Source organism: Botrytis cinerea, chromosome 1 (genome assembly GCF_000143535.2).
Source record: "Botrytis cinerea B05.10 chromosome 1, complete sequence".
Classification (NCBI taxonomy): domain Eukaryota; kingdom Fungi; phylum Ascomycota; class Leotiomycetes; order Helotiales; family Sclerotiniaceae; genus Botrytis; species Botrytis cinerea.
The window spans coordinates 3,918,984-3,934,349 of NC_037310.1; the positions used below are offsets into that span (position 1 = coordinate 3,918,984).

The window sequence follows — 15,366 nt, forward strand, 5'->3', positions numbered from 1 at the left end:
GTACTTCAATTTAATCCCCAGGCTAAAAATATGCCACTTTCGGTATATTAAAGGGGCGACGATGACGACGCACATGCCACATGACGGTCCTGTATTCAGGCTCAATCCACGACCCTACGATTTAGGCAAAGCTATCGCAGATCGTACAGAGGTTAAAAGCATTGTTAATCTCCGTATAGTAGGAACTCAATGGAAGGGTATGAAACAGATGGTTTTGAGCGCCTCGAAACAAACATCTGGGGCTGATCCTGTCCTTAACTTGTAACATGAATACGATATCCATACGTGGAAATACTCCAGAAATGGACAAATCCTTGAATGTTCCCTCCTCTTTCTTCGAGGGGGTAGTTTTGTAATCATGAAGTAGTCGATCCACAGAGGTCAATTCATTTAAGTGAACGAAAGTAGCCCGTTGAGCCATCCCAAGATAGCCAAGCCGTGGATATAAATTCGTGCTCTTTAAAATCATTCGATCTCTACCACTACATCTGCAACTATGCATCACAAATTTAAAGTTTTAGCTTTAGCAACATCGCTCTTTTCATCCGCCTATGCATCACCAACTGCAGTGAAAAGCGAAGCAAACGGCGTCAGTCTTGCCAAACGCGCGACTTGCACTCCCGCTTCTGCTGGAAATTCCGGGACCGATGACGTTCCAGCCATTGCTGCCGCCATTTCATCATGCGGAAGCGGTGGAGTCATTCAAATTCCGGCAGGCGTACAGTATGCAATAAATAGTGTTGTCGACTTCACAGGCTGTGCTGGGTGCACCATAAATATCGAAGGTACACTCAAAGTCTCAGACGATTTAGACTTTTGGGAAGGGAAGCGAGCCATATTTTATATGGATGGCATCAACACAGCAACTATCCAATCCGTCACCGGGACCGGAGTGATAGATGGAAATGGGCAAGCAGCATACGATTATTTCGCTATCAACTCTTCATATGCTCGCCCAACATTACATTATATAACCGGGGCATCTTCCCATATCACCATCAAGAACCTCAAAGTCAAGAATCCACCCAATGTTTTCTTTAGTGTTACAGGAGGTTCGAAAAATGTCGCATATTCTGACTTGACAATGACGGCAGCTTCAAAGTCGACAACGGCTCCAAAAAACACAGATGGATTCGATGTTGGTAGCTCGACATTTGTTACGTTGAAAAACATCAAAGTTTCAAATCAAGATGATTGCGTAGCTTTCAAGCCCGGAGCAAACTACACAACTGTGGATACCATTACTTGTACTGGATCACATGGACTCTCGGTCGGCTCCCTTGGAAACAAAGCAGGTACAACAGATTCAGTGACAAATGTATACGTCACTGGAGCAACGATGGTCAATTCTACCAAAGCCGTTGGAATCAAATTGTACCCTGGAGGAAGCTCACACGGATCAGCCATCGTCAGGAACGTAACCTTCAACGACGTTACAGTAAAGAACAGCGATTGGGCAGCTCAAATTCAAAGTTGCTACAACGAAGATGCAACTTATTGTGCTAGCACTCCCAGCACAGCCTCCGTCACAGACGTATATTTCACAAATTTCAAAGGAACGACAAGCTCAAAATACTCTCCAGATGTTGCGAATCTGAACTGTCCAGGAGCTGGAACATGTGACATTCATTTCTCGTCTTGGTCGGTTGCTCCAACATCTGGTTCTGCAACTTTTCTGTGCTCAAATGTTGATACTTCAACGGGCCTTACCTGTACTTCTGGTGCGTCGGGATAAATGCTACTTTGTGGTTCTGAAATTTGGCAATTCGCTGTACATATATTGATAGGAATTCATGTCATGAATTATTTTTTTGCTGCTAAATGTTTCTTCCAAGTACTGATCTCAGGTAAAGGAAATCATTTCTTGGAAACCATACTTAGCCTATGTATATACTATCTTCATCCTGCACCTAAGATTGAACTTGAGTGGACCACGTCGCGAGAACTGTAATTAATGGATGAAATATCAATACTGCTTTGCTGTAAAAGATTGAAAGCGTTGAACTTTAAAACCAGAGAGGTCCAGGCTGAAGCAGGTTAGGTCACACCAGCCGTCTAATGCGTAACATTGAACCATCCTGACTATAAGCCACAACCATGCCCATATCCGAACTCACACGGCAGCATTTCCATTACCCAACTCTATGCATCGTGAAAACACATGATTCCATGTGCCCGAGATAAGCCTGCGACCTCATATGATACAGCCTCGGCGGACACCAATTGGAAACGCAATCCCATCCCCCAGGTAGCTCCTCCAGATATCACAGAAACTTGCACTCATCGAACTCATGACTATCTGGCCTATCTCTCGGTACTTGTGTCAATATTTCTGCCCACGTGTTCATCTACACTATCGATTCTTGTTGGTATTGCAATTTTTGCCCTTGCTACTTCCTTCTACATGCCTCATTTCCCAAGACAAGGCTCAAATTTTGTGGCAGAATAAGAATTTTTAGGAGTAACATACAAACTCGATGAAATCACATTGAGAACGAAGTTCGCCATAGTCCTTTGAGGTAGGCGATGGTATAGATTGGCTGTCAAAGGCGAGGCTTTCTTGAAAGATGGTCAAGAGAGACAAGAAAATCTAGACCGCTTTCATTAATTTCTCATTTTTAATGTCACGTCTGGTCATTGATACCAACCGGCCTTATATGTTGTATCGTAAATGTTCCCTGGTCCAGAGTTATTTTATCGGCCCCGAGGTCATCTTAGGTTCTCATGCCACTCGTGATACTTCTCTGCAGCTTCATCGAGCTGCAGTAGAATTATGAATTTGATGATTCTTTGGGGACGGATTTCCGGTACTTAGTAACAGAGCCGATCGTCTGCTTGACAAAATCTCGAAATTCCAGAATTGTTCTGATTTGCGACTTGTTCGTGCTGATTCTGATGTTGATCGGCTCGTTCTAGTGAAAAATGGATGACTCTGAAACAATTACGGCAATGGTGACAAACTTCTGAATATCATTCTGTGTGATAAGCAAAAACATAGTTTTAAATTCATGAAACTGTTGTAAACCTCTGTTGATATCACTTTTTCGCGGCACAATGAAACTGGAATCGCAATGGCAATCTGCTCGAGGTAAGCAGGCATTATTTTGACTTAAATGATATATTCAGTTGACATCCCTAAGTCTCATTACTACTACAAAATTAATACGAGTCTTGGAAGCTACAAAATGACCATGAACAACTCACAGTTCAGTCTTTCTATCAGAAGTAGTGTCTCTCTTTGCCTTCTTCGCTTCCGCTTGTGCCTTCGGTGGGAAATGCCCCTCTAGATCCATCCATTCAGCAACGAACGCCGTCAACATTTTAGCCCAATCCTCTACTGTAGGCATGTCTAAATGCTCCCCGTCATCCTCAATACGATGCCAAACACTCGGGAATGGATTAGGTATCATGTGTAGAATTTCCACACCACGGGCCATGAAAGGTAAATGATCATCTTGTACACCACCGAAACCAGAAAAGGTAGTCTGACTGGAATCGGGAAGGAAATGTTGTTGGACTTTTGTTTGAGCTATCCCAAGCCATCGTAAACGATTTTCGATGGTAGCAAGACTTTTGTATGCCCAATGGGTAGTTTCGAAATATGAAGGGATGCTTGGATTTTCGTGCCCAAGAAGATCAAGAAGAAGGAACAAGCTAATCGAGTCCAATGGATTTTTGTAATTCGACATAGCTGCATGAGCCGTCCCTTCCCATGTTTCTGCCAATGCCCTGAATGGGTTAGATTAGGATTTCTACAGATTGGGACAAATCTCTCACCTTGCACCATAAAGAGAATCGTCATTAGTCCAGCTCAGGAATGCTTCTTCGCCGTCGAGGAACAGTATTTGAACACCCTTTTCTTCCTCCAAACCAATATCACCTGCCGTTTTCATCGCCTCCCATTTATTCGTTAATGCCTGATCCACGCTTCTGGCTGCATGCATAATCATCGCACATGGAGCTGCGCTGTCAGTTGCGCCGATAAATCCCGTAGGGGTGAGTTTGCTATCGTAGTGTGCCACCAAGGCCAATCTTCCAACATCTCCAGATTTCGTCCAAGGAGGATCGCGAGTTATAATAATATTGACAAATGGTACTTGTTTGTCGCCGGTGACAGGAGTCTTCGAAGTCGAGTTTTGGAATTCAATTGTCCATTCCGGAAGATGCGTTGTAAAATAATCAACGAAGTGCCTTTGAACAGTTTGAATTCCCGGAGTTCCTGGGACTCTAGGGATCAGAATCGGTGAAAGAATGGCTCCGTTATGTATATCAAAATCTGCGCCAGCAGATGGGAGGCTATGAAATGTCTCATCGGATAAAGGAGTGTATGCCGTGACGTTGATATTCAAGATGCTGCAAATCAAGAAAGCGACTGTTGTGATGTATTGCGATATCATTGTGCCGAGTAAGAAGGCGAGCGCCTTTTGTCTTTATCTGCAATATCTCCGCAATATCATACTTTCCCAAACGTTGTGTGAGCAAACTCGATTCGTTCCAAAGTCTAACGGTAATCTGTTACGTTGTTTCGGTTGATATACCGAGATAAGTGTCCGCGGCTAAATGTCGCGGCCCGTGGCGTCAAACGCGCTTGGCCATTGTATCAAATTTATTTCTATGCTGTATCCAGTCAAAGAATATTTGAAATATTACACAGCTGCCAGATTTTAGGGTCTGATTTGACATTGGATCAGCCATTCGGCTACAAACTGAATAATGATTGATTGATAATTCGTTCCAAAAACCTTTTTCTTGAAGCCACTTTTTTCTCTCGACGTACCCGTGATCAGAAGCAATGATGATGTTGCTCGCACGATTAACGGCGCCGAGGGGGCTGGCTAGCCAGAGATCCCTATCATGTCTTCGAATAGGTAGTTTCAGATACGCTAGTCAAATTGTGAAAAATAAAACACCGCGAACAGCAACCCCACGACCTGTACCAACACCACAATATGCAAGCAAAAGGCCCGGTCAGTACATCTGCCCCCTTGTACCATTCAAACTAACTGTAAATAGCATACCCCGAACGTCTGCTTATCTATCATTCTGGGACTGGAAGAACAGTGTTCCTTGGCTGCTTGAAAGTTACAACTATCTTCATTTTTGTATTTTTTACTCTAGTTGTAGCGCCAGCACATTACTATGCGGAGGATGAACCTGAATGGGTGGCACCTGCTGGTAAGTGTTAAGATTTCGAAATCTGCAGAACTCTGATCCAGCAACAATATCAATAAGCACCAAATCCTTCTTTCTATCAAACACTAATATAAGTCGAAGTTCTACTATCTGGAGCTGTTCCAGTAGTGTTCGTGGCATACATTACATCACCATTTGTCAATTACATCCATCTCAAATTGCCCAATTTTGCTCGCAACTCACGAGATCTATTGATGAGATACTCAAAGAACCCACCAAAAGATGCACAGATCGATATCACTACGATGAACTTTGTAGGAAAACCAAGAGTGACTAGACTCGACATTTCCGAATTGCAAGCTGTAAAGCAAAGATTTGGAGTTGTGAATTTTTCTCGAGATACGAAAAAGATTAACGCCACGAGAAAATGGTGGATGCCAAAGGCTGTACGAGTATTTGGGGTTCATGGTGGAGCAGGAAGAGTCAGGGAAGGGGAAGCCTGGGAAAACATTGCCAAGAAAATACGAAAGGTCTCTTGATATTAGTAAAATCCTCAAACACCCCCAACGGGAAAGCATTTGCAAGTGTAAAGAGATGTTGTAAAAATTCAACGCTATTCTGCTCCAAACTGATCGCACTATCTAAACCTTTCAAGCGTAATCTCAACTATCAATTCAGTATCACCTATGTAGCGCTCTATGAAGAGGAGCCAGAAGCGCACTGGACTTTCAACTAGCGCATCGCCCAATTAACATCGTCTAGTCCATGGAACGATAACAACTTTTGGAATCTTAACTTCCGCAATCTTATTCTTAGTATCCATTTGTACTCCTAACTCAGCAAGTTGCTCATCGATAGCAGTATCATCATGAATTCGCCGATAAAAAGCAGTCATCGCATTTATACTTTTCTTTTCCATAGACTTAGTCCACGGCCTCCCTTTATGTCTGCTTCTACAATCTGCACAAAATTTTGCAACGTATTGTGATGGATGATGTAGCATAAGACGTATTTCCTCAAGTTGTGTGAAGACTTCCAGTGCAACACAGTATGGTGTTTGTAGAGATTCGCCGATCCTATCATACCATTCCCAAGAGCGAACCTCCAAGACTTTTACATCTTTAAAGCAATCTCTATTCAGGAATCGATGGGCGATTAATGGAGTCATCCAATCAGAACGAGTACAGCACATCATGTCGAACATGTCTGTGTACAAAAAGTCTCGTGATGGATCGAAACAAAGTGGTTTTACTTTGCCGTTGAAAGTGCCTTGTGTTTCTGACTTCATCCAAACGAGTCGATAGTGTCTGAGTGTCTCCTCTCGACTTTGATGATTGACATATAGAGTTGTAGGCAAAGGAGCTGTATGTTTGGCCCTACACTTACATGAAGAGCAATGAGGTTTCTTTTGGCGACAAAACCGATTTGGTCGTACTTCGACTCTTCGTGGAGGAGGAAAAGCGAATTGCCATATTTTGATTTGCAACTCCTTGATCAGGGATGGAAAACAGTGGAATGTATCAAGCTTGTCGGTCTTTATAGGATCAAGGATCTGAGCTACGATTTTCCCCTCTGGGTCGGGGAGATGTAAAGATAAAATCGACAATTTTGACATAATTATATCATGGTTTCCTGGTGAGAATACCATTTCTGCCAATAATTAATCAAGTTAGTGATAGTCATTGAAGCTCTGTACGCAGCTCTCAGGGGAGAAACTAACTCTGCGGGTAAGCCTATGAGCTCTTCTGTTGTGAACTTTTGCTGTGGCTTTGCTGTCAAAGAAGGTTGAGGTAATTTCTCTAATAAATAGGGAAGGTTTGTAACAATTATCTATCAACAAACAGCAGCTTGGTCCTGAAATTTTGCATTCACTTCCCAGAATCTGCTCATTCCGCTTGATTGTTGGTACAGTCCGATCGTTCGGAACGCTTGTGTGCTCCAGTGAGATTGCCTCAGAGGCGTTGATGGCTTTGCCGGTTTCAAGTTTTATCTTCTTCGAGGACACTGCCACCTCCTTTTTTCCTTGAGCACCCTTCACCTTCTACTTGCCCTTCACATATCCTGTCCCTTCCACCCTCCTGCCACCGCTATTTCCAGACAATTTTCAAAATGTACTATTTTGGTTTCAGCCAGTTTAAGTCCGAGTTTGGAATCTGCGCCAAAAGGTGACGAATTTCTTAAACAGCAGACGTCAGATTTATGGTTGTTTTTGTCCCAAATATTTCAGTCGCAAACATCGACGTCGAGACAATCAAAGTTCTCGCAATATTAACAAAGCCGATAGGCTTTGCTCACCTCTATGCCCTCTTCATGGCTCCATTCTGTGTCAAAACTCATGCCTATTTGAACTTTCCAGTCCGCCACCGTTGGTCCTAAGTATCAGGTAGTTCAACCAATCCTGGTCGTGTTGAATTCGGAGTTCGTCAAGCTTCCCTTTGTCCAAAAGGTGCACTCCCCTCTGAATCTAGTCTTCTTTGAATTTGCCAATATGCCCCCCCTGTTTGTATAATTCCTCCAGGCAAGCAAGTGATAGGGCTAGACTCGCGTTATTTCGTCAAATAGTGTGCCTTCCAAGTATTTTTCCACGGCATCTGTCGGTTCCCACCACTCTCATTCCTCAATGCTAACTAGTCTAGTTCGTCATAGCGATTCGTATTCGTCACTCCAGAGTTCATCGCGGAATCGGTAGGGTCCCCGTAATTAGTCGTGCGCTATTCGCAAGCACTTTCTGGCCAATCAGTCTCGATCCCATGATTCTTTCCGGTTTACCATTTCTTCTACGCACCCTTCGCACTCATACAGATGGTTGTGCTGATTCGGCAGATCACTTACCAAGCATTCAAATTCCTTTCATCAGTCAATACTGAATTCAAAATCCATTACCAATGTGAAGTTTGACAAGCTCCATTGAAGCTTGTATGGTATTCGATCTCTTCCCCAAGGGGCAGTCCGAGATAAACCAAAGATCATATGGCATGTGCCCTGAACCATCTGGAAGAAGAATTATTGAATTCTGTTTCCTCCAAGTGGTTGTAGCGCACTTCTCCTAAATCGTAGACACGAGCAGGGCTCAACGTTCCATGGCGTTCATTCATCGGCCAAGACCACAGCACATGTTCAGCCCCTGACATCTTGGCAGTATTGTCGCGCAGTCCTGGTTATTCTTGTCCTATTTTCTCCTCTTTTTATGTTGTTGAAACCGAGCATCCAGTTCAAGTTAAGCGTGCCTCAGTTCCTACTAATCCTGCCAAAGCACTCTTCACACTTGTCACAAAAGTCGCAATCAAATTAACCCAGGTCAATCATGTTCATCTTTTTGTCTGCCGAGATCTGCTATCGTGCTCCTTTGAGATCCGGTACAACCCATCTTCGTCCTTTCCGTGGAGGTTTTTCGATGCAGTTCATCTGCGTTTCTGTTGCATGGGTAGTTTTGGGTTCCCTCGAGTCCATAGCTATTACGGTCATATCTGAATTTATCGCGTCTATGTAATCCAGCCAATTCTTGTCGCAAAAGCCATCTGATCAGACTTCATCCCAATTTCAGTCGCAAAAGTCGCACTAAGCCGCAATAATTCCACAACACCACGAGTTTCAATAGTGTATTGATATAACACACGTCCATACGCTTTAGTCGATCCTTCTTGTGGAGTTCGAATTCCACAGGACCCATTAATTCCAGCAATCACATCTTCGCCTGTCGTCGAAGTTGCAGTAAAGCCACCAGCATTATCATCCCTTTTTGTCGCACAAGCTGAAAACCTTCACAGTAATCTTGTCTCTCCGTCCCTGTCGCTAGCAAAGTCAATTACACATAGCTGTATTCGGCATCTCCTCGTAGATCGCCAAAGTCGCATTTCTACCCACCACATAGTCCCATTTTTGGCCGTAAATTTGCATCAAAGCCGAATCTTTTTCCATCCAATCCAACCATTGTAAAATAATGCGCAGGACAGGAATTCGAAAGAAATGATCGCGCTCGTCGATGGTTGGCTTTTGATGATCACACTCAAGATATGTTGTCGAAGTTAAACAAGATTTCAAGGGAAATCTTTTCCAAGTCAAGAGAGTTTGAGAGTTTGAGAGTTTGAAGGTGAATGACGAAGCCACAACCTCATAAACCTCATCACGTGTAGTCTTCTTCCAAACTATATCCCTTCTCTTGCCTATATATCCTGCGACCAATAGATTTTCGAGCGCAAAGCTTGAGTCACTTCCTTCTCTTCTGCTTTTCTTTTCACTCAACGAGAGCCAACCATTCCAAAAGACGCCAAACAAAAGATCATACCTTCAGATGTGCAACAAAACTCTACGGATTTTGGGATATGCCCAATAGACTGACGAGCGCAAAGCTTTAGTCATCTTTTTCTCTTCCATTTTCCTTTGCGCTCAACGAGAGCCAACCGTTCCAAAGAACGCTATGAAAACTGCCAAACTTTCAGATATGCAACAAAAGGATGCCCTGCCACTTATTCGTCCCATCATTCACTTTCTGTGGCGCCATCCCGTCTTATGGAAGATTTGTTGCACGTCTAGAATCCTAAAAGAATACCTTTAGAAATTAGAAAACGTGGAGAAGGCGGAAATACGGCAGATACAAGACAGGGAGCTTCGGCAGTGGCAACTAGCTCAAAAGCCACCAGAGTTCTAGACCTCTGGCTTGAAACTTTTGCAAATGCTGAATTTAAAGAGACCAATAAGCGAACGAGCGCAAAGCTTGGGTCAGTTTGCGCTCGCTCAGTTATTGGTCCTTTTGAGATTTTGGGCTCTGAAACTTTGTCCTTTTTTGAGATGTGCAACAAAATTTTTCAACCTCTCAAAACAACCAGTCAACCACGAGAATCTCAAAACGTGCTGCGGAAAGTAGAGCAACGCTAAGGATAGCTCCCGCCGCTAGTCTGCGACTTCTCATTTCCAAATATTTGCGCTCGTGAATCTATTGGGTCCTTAATGAGCATGATGTCAATTTCGATGTTCCTCAGATATGCAACAAAAGAAGTTCATGACAATATAATTCACCTTCAACCCGCGCTATTGAACTTCAGACTATATCTGCGAGTTTGCGCTCGTTAATCTATTGGCTCCCTAATTACTGTGACGTCAATTTCGATGTCCTTCAGATGTGCAACAAAACTAAATGATCAGGACGCAATTCACTTTAGCGTCACGTTTTAAAGCTTCGAGAACCTTCGGACTACGCTGAGGTACGACAACCAATTTATGAGTGGCTTTGGTGATTTCAACTTGCCGTCACGAGGGCACTGGCTCCAAGAAATTGATCACAGCAATGTTGACATTTCCCAGATCTACAATAAGAGTACTTGAGTACCATCGAAAAACACATGATAATGAATTTTCTTACTGAGAAATTGACGATTAGTTCAACTACTTGTCAATATTCAAACAAATTTTGTGCACTTTTGCTGCCAAAAATACCCGACAAGATATTCCACAAGTTCATCAATTTATACTCTATAAATACCGGCGCCTGTGAAGTAGTCAACACATAAGCTTGCACTTTTGATTGAACAATAAAATCTCGGTATATAGTCTCCTAATTATAGAACTGTACCTGCCACGTCTTGTTATTTTCTGAATTACACGCATTTTTTTTCTAAACAGAAACTTTTCGCTACTTTGAGACCGCAATCCTTCGGGTGAACTAACGACAAAGACAAATACTCAGATGATTGTATCCGCAGGAAAACGGAAAATCAAAAGGGAGATAACTGCAGTCGAGCGATTAGGATGGAGTACTGAAGGCATACAAGAGACAGGAAAATGTTGAATACAAAGTCAATCGACAAGATCGGTACTGGCAGCAATTTGTTTGATGGGATATTGATGGGGAATCTTCTAGGGGTTTGCTACTGAAAACCGCATCTCTTAGAATAAATAGGCATTGGAGAGTTTTAAGAAGATTTACAGCACTTATATTAGTATCTAAGGCTATTTTCAACTAGAAGTTGGCAAGCCAGGTTTCGCCAATTTACCAGAGTCCTAGTGTGAATCACAATTAGCCGAACTTTATCAGCACTCAACAAACGATGTTCTCCCTGTTTCAAGCTAGTCCTAGAGACGCATGCAAGGATTCCCACCGCAAAATCTTCAGTTTATTCCGGCAGGAGGTTGAAGGAATTATAGAGAGCAAGGTCATGATGCAGACATCGAGAAGTGCAAGATATAATGCACTCGCCCATAACTTGTGCATTACGGTCATCGGCTCTGAGAGCACCCTTTGAGGAACTACACTATCCAAGAAAGCTTGCATACCTTCGTTCGCACAAGTCCAATCCGCGAAAGCGGTGTGTTATCTCGCCATTTGGACTTAGCTTTGGACAAAGGGTTTGTATGGTCAAACCCCCATTATTGTGATCCTCGTAGTTCTCGGTGCATTTTAGCTTGTACATCACTTGATTTCTTGCCCTGACGTTAGACATACTGTGGTACTTTCCACGGGTTGTTAATTATCATGTCATGATGGGTTGTCGTCTGGATTAACCTAATTGTGCTTATTCAGCCTCGACGCCCACTTGACCCCCACGAAATGTGCACCGACCGCCGTGAAAATCATATACTTGCTAAATTGTTTTCGACCACCACCGGTCATGAATAATCCATTGCTCTGAAAATCGCAGTCCCATTTGATGGTTGGATCGACCCGAGAGCTAGAACGAGCGGAATGGTACCGCACAAAACTCCTACCTGCCTCATTGATAAAGGAAAGTCATACAAGGGCCTTGACCTCCCGAGTCAAGATGTTGAATCGTACTTTGAATAATTTTACCCGGTCAATGGCCTCGAGATGGCTTTCATCTCGACAGCACCAAGCCAGGGGTTTCAACAAGTGTTGCACATTCCCCGCTGTTCGATAATCTAAAATCGCACATCTAGAAATTACCCGTAGCAGGGTACAGTTTCACATCAAATGTGGCAATTTTCGTCCCAAATGCCCCACATTCACTGTAGCATCGAGATACGATACCCTGTGAAAATTTCAATAAAGTTTATGCAATGAGGGAACACATTTGGCCAACGAGCCTTACTCCCGCCTCAGCGGAGACATAAATCGTCAGACATATAAACAGGCCTCAAGGGTGGATTCCATCCTTCTATTTTCTATGAGTTGATTCGCCGCATTCCTTCCTATCTTTTGATATGTGACGGTCCTTCCCGTCTTTAGGCTTGTGGACGGGGTTTGACCACGACTTGGCACTTGCGTACATTAGATCTCCTCTACGTTCTCGATTTCTTTAACTATTTTTGAGTCAATATAACAAGTACTACTTGCTCATCACACTCATGTAAGCTAGACTTCATTATCCAACATCAAACCAAAATTCAAGCTGGCTTGAACAATCCCATCTCTATTATTTACTCATTCGTGGGAATATAAACATGGCTTGGGGTGTGTTGGATGATTATAAATTGACGAAAGTTCCGGGAACCACTCTATTCAACAAAAAAGGCCTCGATCTGGCAGATGGTGTCGAAGTTGATCCCAATATCAAAAAGTCTGGCTCAATCATTCTCATTCCACAACCTAGTGATAGTATAAATGACCCTCTAAACTGGTATTTGCCACCGAGATCCGAAATATCGTATATCACTAATTTGGTGCAAGGTCTTTAACTCGCAAGAATGTTATTATTTGGATTCTTTCGATCGCCTCTGGGCTTACTGCGTCGTATGCATACTTTCTCGGTGAACAGTAGAGTGATTCTAACAAGATTTAGTCTCGGCCCTATGGTTACTCCAGGATTCGGCGAAGTAGCTGCTACATATCATGTCAGCTTCAATGCTGTGTCAATTTCTTTGGTAGGGGTTCTAACGCTGGTTACCGGTACATTCACATTCTTCACTTCGGCTGCTGCGACAGTTTGGGGAAAACGACCTATATTTATCATATCTATGGTCGTCCTGCTAATGACTTCTGTCTGGGGATTCTATGCCACTGTAAGCTCAATTTCCGTACAAGCTTGAGAAATTCTTTAACATCGAATCAGAGCTTCGTTTCTTTAACGGTGATGCGGGCAGTTCAAGGTGCAGCTAGTGCTCCGGTAGAAACGCTGGTTACTTCCACAGTGTCCGATATCTTTTTTGTTCATCAACGAGGGCAAAAGCTGGCAATATGGGGACTCGCCATTCTTACAGGTGTACTATTAGGGTAAGTCGTCTTGAATCGCTTCTGTAGTGCCTTTGAACTCATCACTTTCAGTCAAGTCATTTCAGGGGCAATTATCGAAACCATGGGATTTTCCGCGTCTTTTGGAATCACCTCAGTTTGTTACATAGTAATCATTCCTTTGATGTACTTCTTTGTTCCAGAGACCTCATATCAACGGAAAATTCTCGAGGGCACTTATATTTCGGAGAAAAAATCCGCAATGGAGATTGAAATCCAGGAGATTGAGCCCAAGAAAACTTTTGTTGAAACACTTTCTCTGTACGACGGTCGTGTCTCCGACGCGGGCTTTTGGAAAATCGCAATCAAACCTATTCAACTTATCGTCTACCCCGCCGTTATTGTCAGCACGTTTGTTTATGCATCATGTAGGTCTGCCCATACATTTGATCATCAATAGTGTATGCTAATCCTGGTGCCTTAGTTCAAACATGGCTAATATCCTTCTCTCTCCTATCCGTCAATATTTTCTCGGCTCCACCTTACAATCTATCGTCATCACAAATCGGACTTACAAATCTTCCCCAATTCTTCATGGGGATTGCCGCAACGATGTTGGCCGGTTGGACCGCAGATAAGATTGCTGCATTCATGTCTCGTCACAATAACGGTGTTTATGAACCTGAGTTCCGCTTAACTCTGATGATACCTGCAGTCTTTCTTTCTACAATAGGCTTTTTCGGCTTCGGTATCTCTGTAGGACAAGGACTACCTATCTACTGGCCCGTAGCATTCATGACGATCAATTCCTTAGCTGTGCCCTTTGCGACTTCAGCAAGTTTCACATATGTGATTGATTGCCATCCCAAAGATGCAAATCAAGCATTTGTAACAATCAATTTCGTCAAGGCGATTATGGTATTTGCTGCCAGCTCTTTTATTAATGGATGGTTGGAGATGGCCGGGACGAGGAGCGTTTTTACTACTATCGGTTTCATTAATGCAGGTGTTTGTATGCTGGCTGTGCCGATTTATGTTTACGGAAAGAGACTTCGAAGCTTGGTATGCATTTAGTTTCCCTTGTCCAATGCATTTTCCCTGCTAACAAGTTCATACAGATTGCGAGAAGTTCATTGGCCAAGAAACTTTGAAGGATAAAACTTAATTCATGATTATTCCTCATACAGAATTCTTGTTGCTCGATTCAACAATATATCACGAAAGTCATTTATGTCCTCCTGATTTTCGTCTCATCATCCGCGAAGATAACGACACATTTCTTTTTCCACCCATTTCGTCTCAAGATAATTCACTCTAACTTTGGCCGTCAAAGCACATTTCTCCGAATTGATAATTGCACTAAAAGTGGCCGATGTTTGGAACTTTCATCTATCTGACTACTGTATAGTGCCAAGCCACTCGAGAAGGTCTCCTTGAAGCCTGGGATGTTACGCATTGAAGCTCTGTGGTGACTTTATTTTAGTGTGTGGGGATGATGGGACGAAAATATATTTTTTGATGGGCCCACGAGTATTATCAATCTTGTTGCGCTAAACTCAAAGCCACAACCAATGCCTTATGACATGAGATTTCAAAAACTTCTGTTCCTTTGCCCGTTGCCTAGACACTCCTCTTGTTTGATATCGTCAATGCGTATGTCAAGTTGGAGATGGGATGGCGAGTAGTCTTTGCACTGTCTATTAAATCCCCATTCTAGCTTTGATATGGCTCGAAACATCTCGAGTTAGCTAGTGTATTTATTAAAGCCTTTCGTGATCTCCTATCTACCTTGAAGGATAACTAGAAGGCAAGAAAGAAACCTCGTCGTCATAACATCCATTGATCGATCCTGTACATAGACAACATAGACAACATAGATAATGACTAGTTATTCATATCCACTAGCATCACAACATGTACTAATTAACTCTAAAGCAATAATGAAATTCAAAGCAAATATGCCAGCATTATATACAAGACACATCTAGCTACATAGCGTCAAGATGTCTTACGGAGAACCAATAATGGAAAACTTCCATCCATATCTTAAAGAAGCTCTTCAAAGTCTGTGTACATTTTTCCCCGGGAAAGATCAGAAAATTATGAATAAG

At 42.9% G+C, this 15,366-nt stretch overlaps 5 protein-coding genes across 7 annotated transcripts; 3 read left to right on the forward strand and 2 right to left on the reverse strand.

Annotated features, from left to right (window-relative positions):
* Positions 1-191: 191 nt before the first annotated feature.
* Positions 192-1,833, forward strand: BCIN_01g11160 (hypothetical protein). The gene has a single exon (XM_001549310.2). It carries the CDS (start codon positions 497-499, stop codon positions 1,733-1,735), a length of 1,239 nt encoding a protein of 412 aa, XP_001549360.1. The 5' UTR covers positions 192-496; the 3' UTR covers positions 1,736-1,833.
* A 1,145-nt stretch (positions 1,834-2,978) lies between these two features.
* BCIN_01g11170 (hypothetical protein) lies at positions 2,979-4,506 on the reverse strand. 2 transcript variants are annotated; one of them, XM_024690965.1, is made up of 3 exons: positions 3,778-4,506; positions 3,205-3,729; positions 2,979-3,148 (listed from the first exon to the last, which is right to left on the reverse strand). In XM_024690965.1, exons 1-3 carry the CDS (start codon positions 4,395-4,397, stop codon positions 3,136-3,138), a joined length of 1,158 nt encoding a protein of 385 aa, XP_024546735.1. In that variant the 5' UTR covers positions 4,398-4,506; the 3' UTR covers positions 2,979-3,135. The 2 variants fall into 2 exon arrangements, with proteins under 2 accessions (XP_024546735.1, XP_024546736.1); XM_024690966.1 differs by having other exon boundaries at positions 2,979-3,151.
* Positions 4,507-4,640: 134 nt separating this feature from the next.
* Positions 4,641-5,759, forward strand: BCIN_01g11180 (hypothetical protein). Its single transcript, XM_001549307.2, has 3 exons — positions 4,641-4,967; positions 5,014-5,175; positions 5,275-5,759. The coding sequence occupies exons 1-3, from the start codon at positions 4,793-4,795 to the stop codon at positions 5,670-5,672; spliced, it is 735 nt and encodes a 244-aa protein (XP_001549357.2). The 5' UTR covers positions 4,641-4,792; the 3' UTR covers positions 5,673-5,759.
* A 31-nt stretch (positions 5,760-5,790) lies between these two features.
* Positions 5,791-7,386, reverse strand: BCIN_01g11190 (hypothetical protein). Its single transcript, XM_024690967.1, has 2 exons — positions 6,854-7,386; positions 5,791-6,783 (listed from the first exon to the last, which is right to left on the reverse strand). The coding sequence occupies exon 2, from the start codon at positions 6,779-6,781 to the stop codon at positions 5,882-5,884; it is 900 nt and encodes a 299-aa protein (XP_024546737.1). The 5' UTR covers positions 6,782-6,783; positions 6,854-7,386; the 3' UTR covers positions 5,791-5,881.
* Positions 7,387-12,323: 4,937 nt separating this feature from the next.
* BCIN_01g11200 (hypothetical protein) lies at positions 12,324-15,156 on the forward strand. Of its 2 annotated transcripts, XM_024690968.1 has the most exons (7): positions 12,324-12,704; positions 12,755-12,817; positions 12,867-13,086; positions 13,137-13,297; positions 13,349-13,683; positions 13,740-14,317; positions 14,374-15,156. In XM_024690968.1, exons 1-7 carry the CDS (start codon positions 12,529-12,531, stop codon positions 14,404-14,406), a joined length of 1,566 nt encoding a protein of 521 aa, XP_024546739.1. In that variant the 5' UTR covers positions 12,324-12,528; the 3' UTR covers positions 14,407-15,156. The 2 variants fall into 2 exon arrangements, with proteins under 2 accessions (XP_024546739.1, XP_024546738.1); XM_024690969.1 differs by lacking the exons at positions 13,740-14,317; positions 14,374-15,156 and having other exon boundaries at positions 13,354-13,633.
* Positions 15,157-15,366: the final 210 nt, after the last annotated feature.

Excerpts from the sequence above, each read along its gene's own strand:
- BCIN_01g11160 (XM_001549310.2), top strand. The coding sequence starts at position 497 with ATGCATCACAAATTTAAAGTTTTAGCTTTAGCAACATCGCTCTTTTCA.
- BCIN_01g11170 (XM_024690966.1), bottom strand. The coding sequence starts at position 4,397 with ATGATATCGCAATACATCACAACAGTCGCTTTCTTGATTTGCAGCATC. Across the intron at positions 3,730-3,777 it reads GATTCTCTTTATGGTGCAAG|GGCATTGGCAGAAACATGGG; the intron begins GTGAGAGATTTG and ends TAACCCATTCAG.
- BCIN_01g11180 (XM_001549307.2), top strand. The coding sequence starts at position 4,793 with ATGATGATGTTGCTCGCACGATTAACGGCGCCGAGGGGGCTGGCTAGC. Across the intron at positions 4,968-5,013 it reads ATATGCAAGCAAAAGGCCCG|CATACCCCGAACGTCTGCTT; the intron begins GTCAGTACATCT and ends AACTGTAAATAG. Across the intron at positions 5,176-5,274 it reads TGAATGGGTGGCACCTGCTG|TTCTACTATCTGGAGCTGTT; the intron begins GTAAGTGTTAAG and ends TATAAGTCGAAG.
- BCIN_01g11190 (XM_024690967.1), bottom strand. The coding sequence starts at position 6,781 with ATGGTATTCTCACCAGGAAACCATGATATAATTATGTCAAAATTGTCG.
- BCIN_01g11200 (XM_024690968.1), top strand. The coding sequence starts at position 12,529 with ATGGCTTGGGGTGTGTTGGATGATTATAAATTGACGAAAGTTCCGGGA. Across the intron at positions 12,818-12,866 it reads GCCTCTGGGCTTACTGCGTC|TCTCGGCCCTATGGTTACTC; the intron begins GTATGCATACTT and ends AACAAGATTTAG. Across the intron at positions 13,087-13,136 it reads TCTGGGGATTCTATGCCACT|AGCTTCGTTTCTTTAACGGT; the intron begins GTAAGCTCAATT and ends ACATCGAATCAG.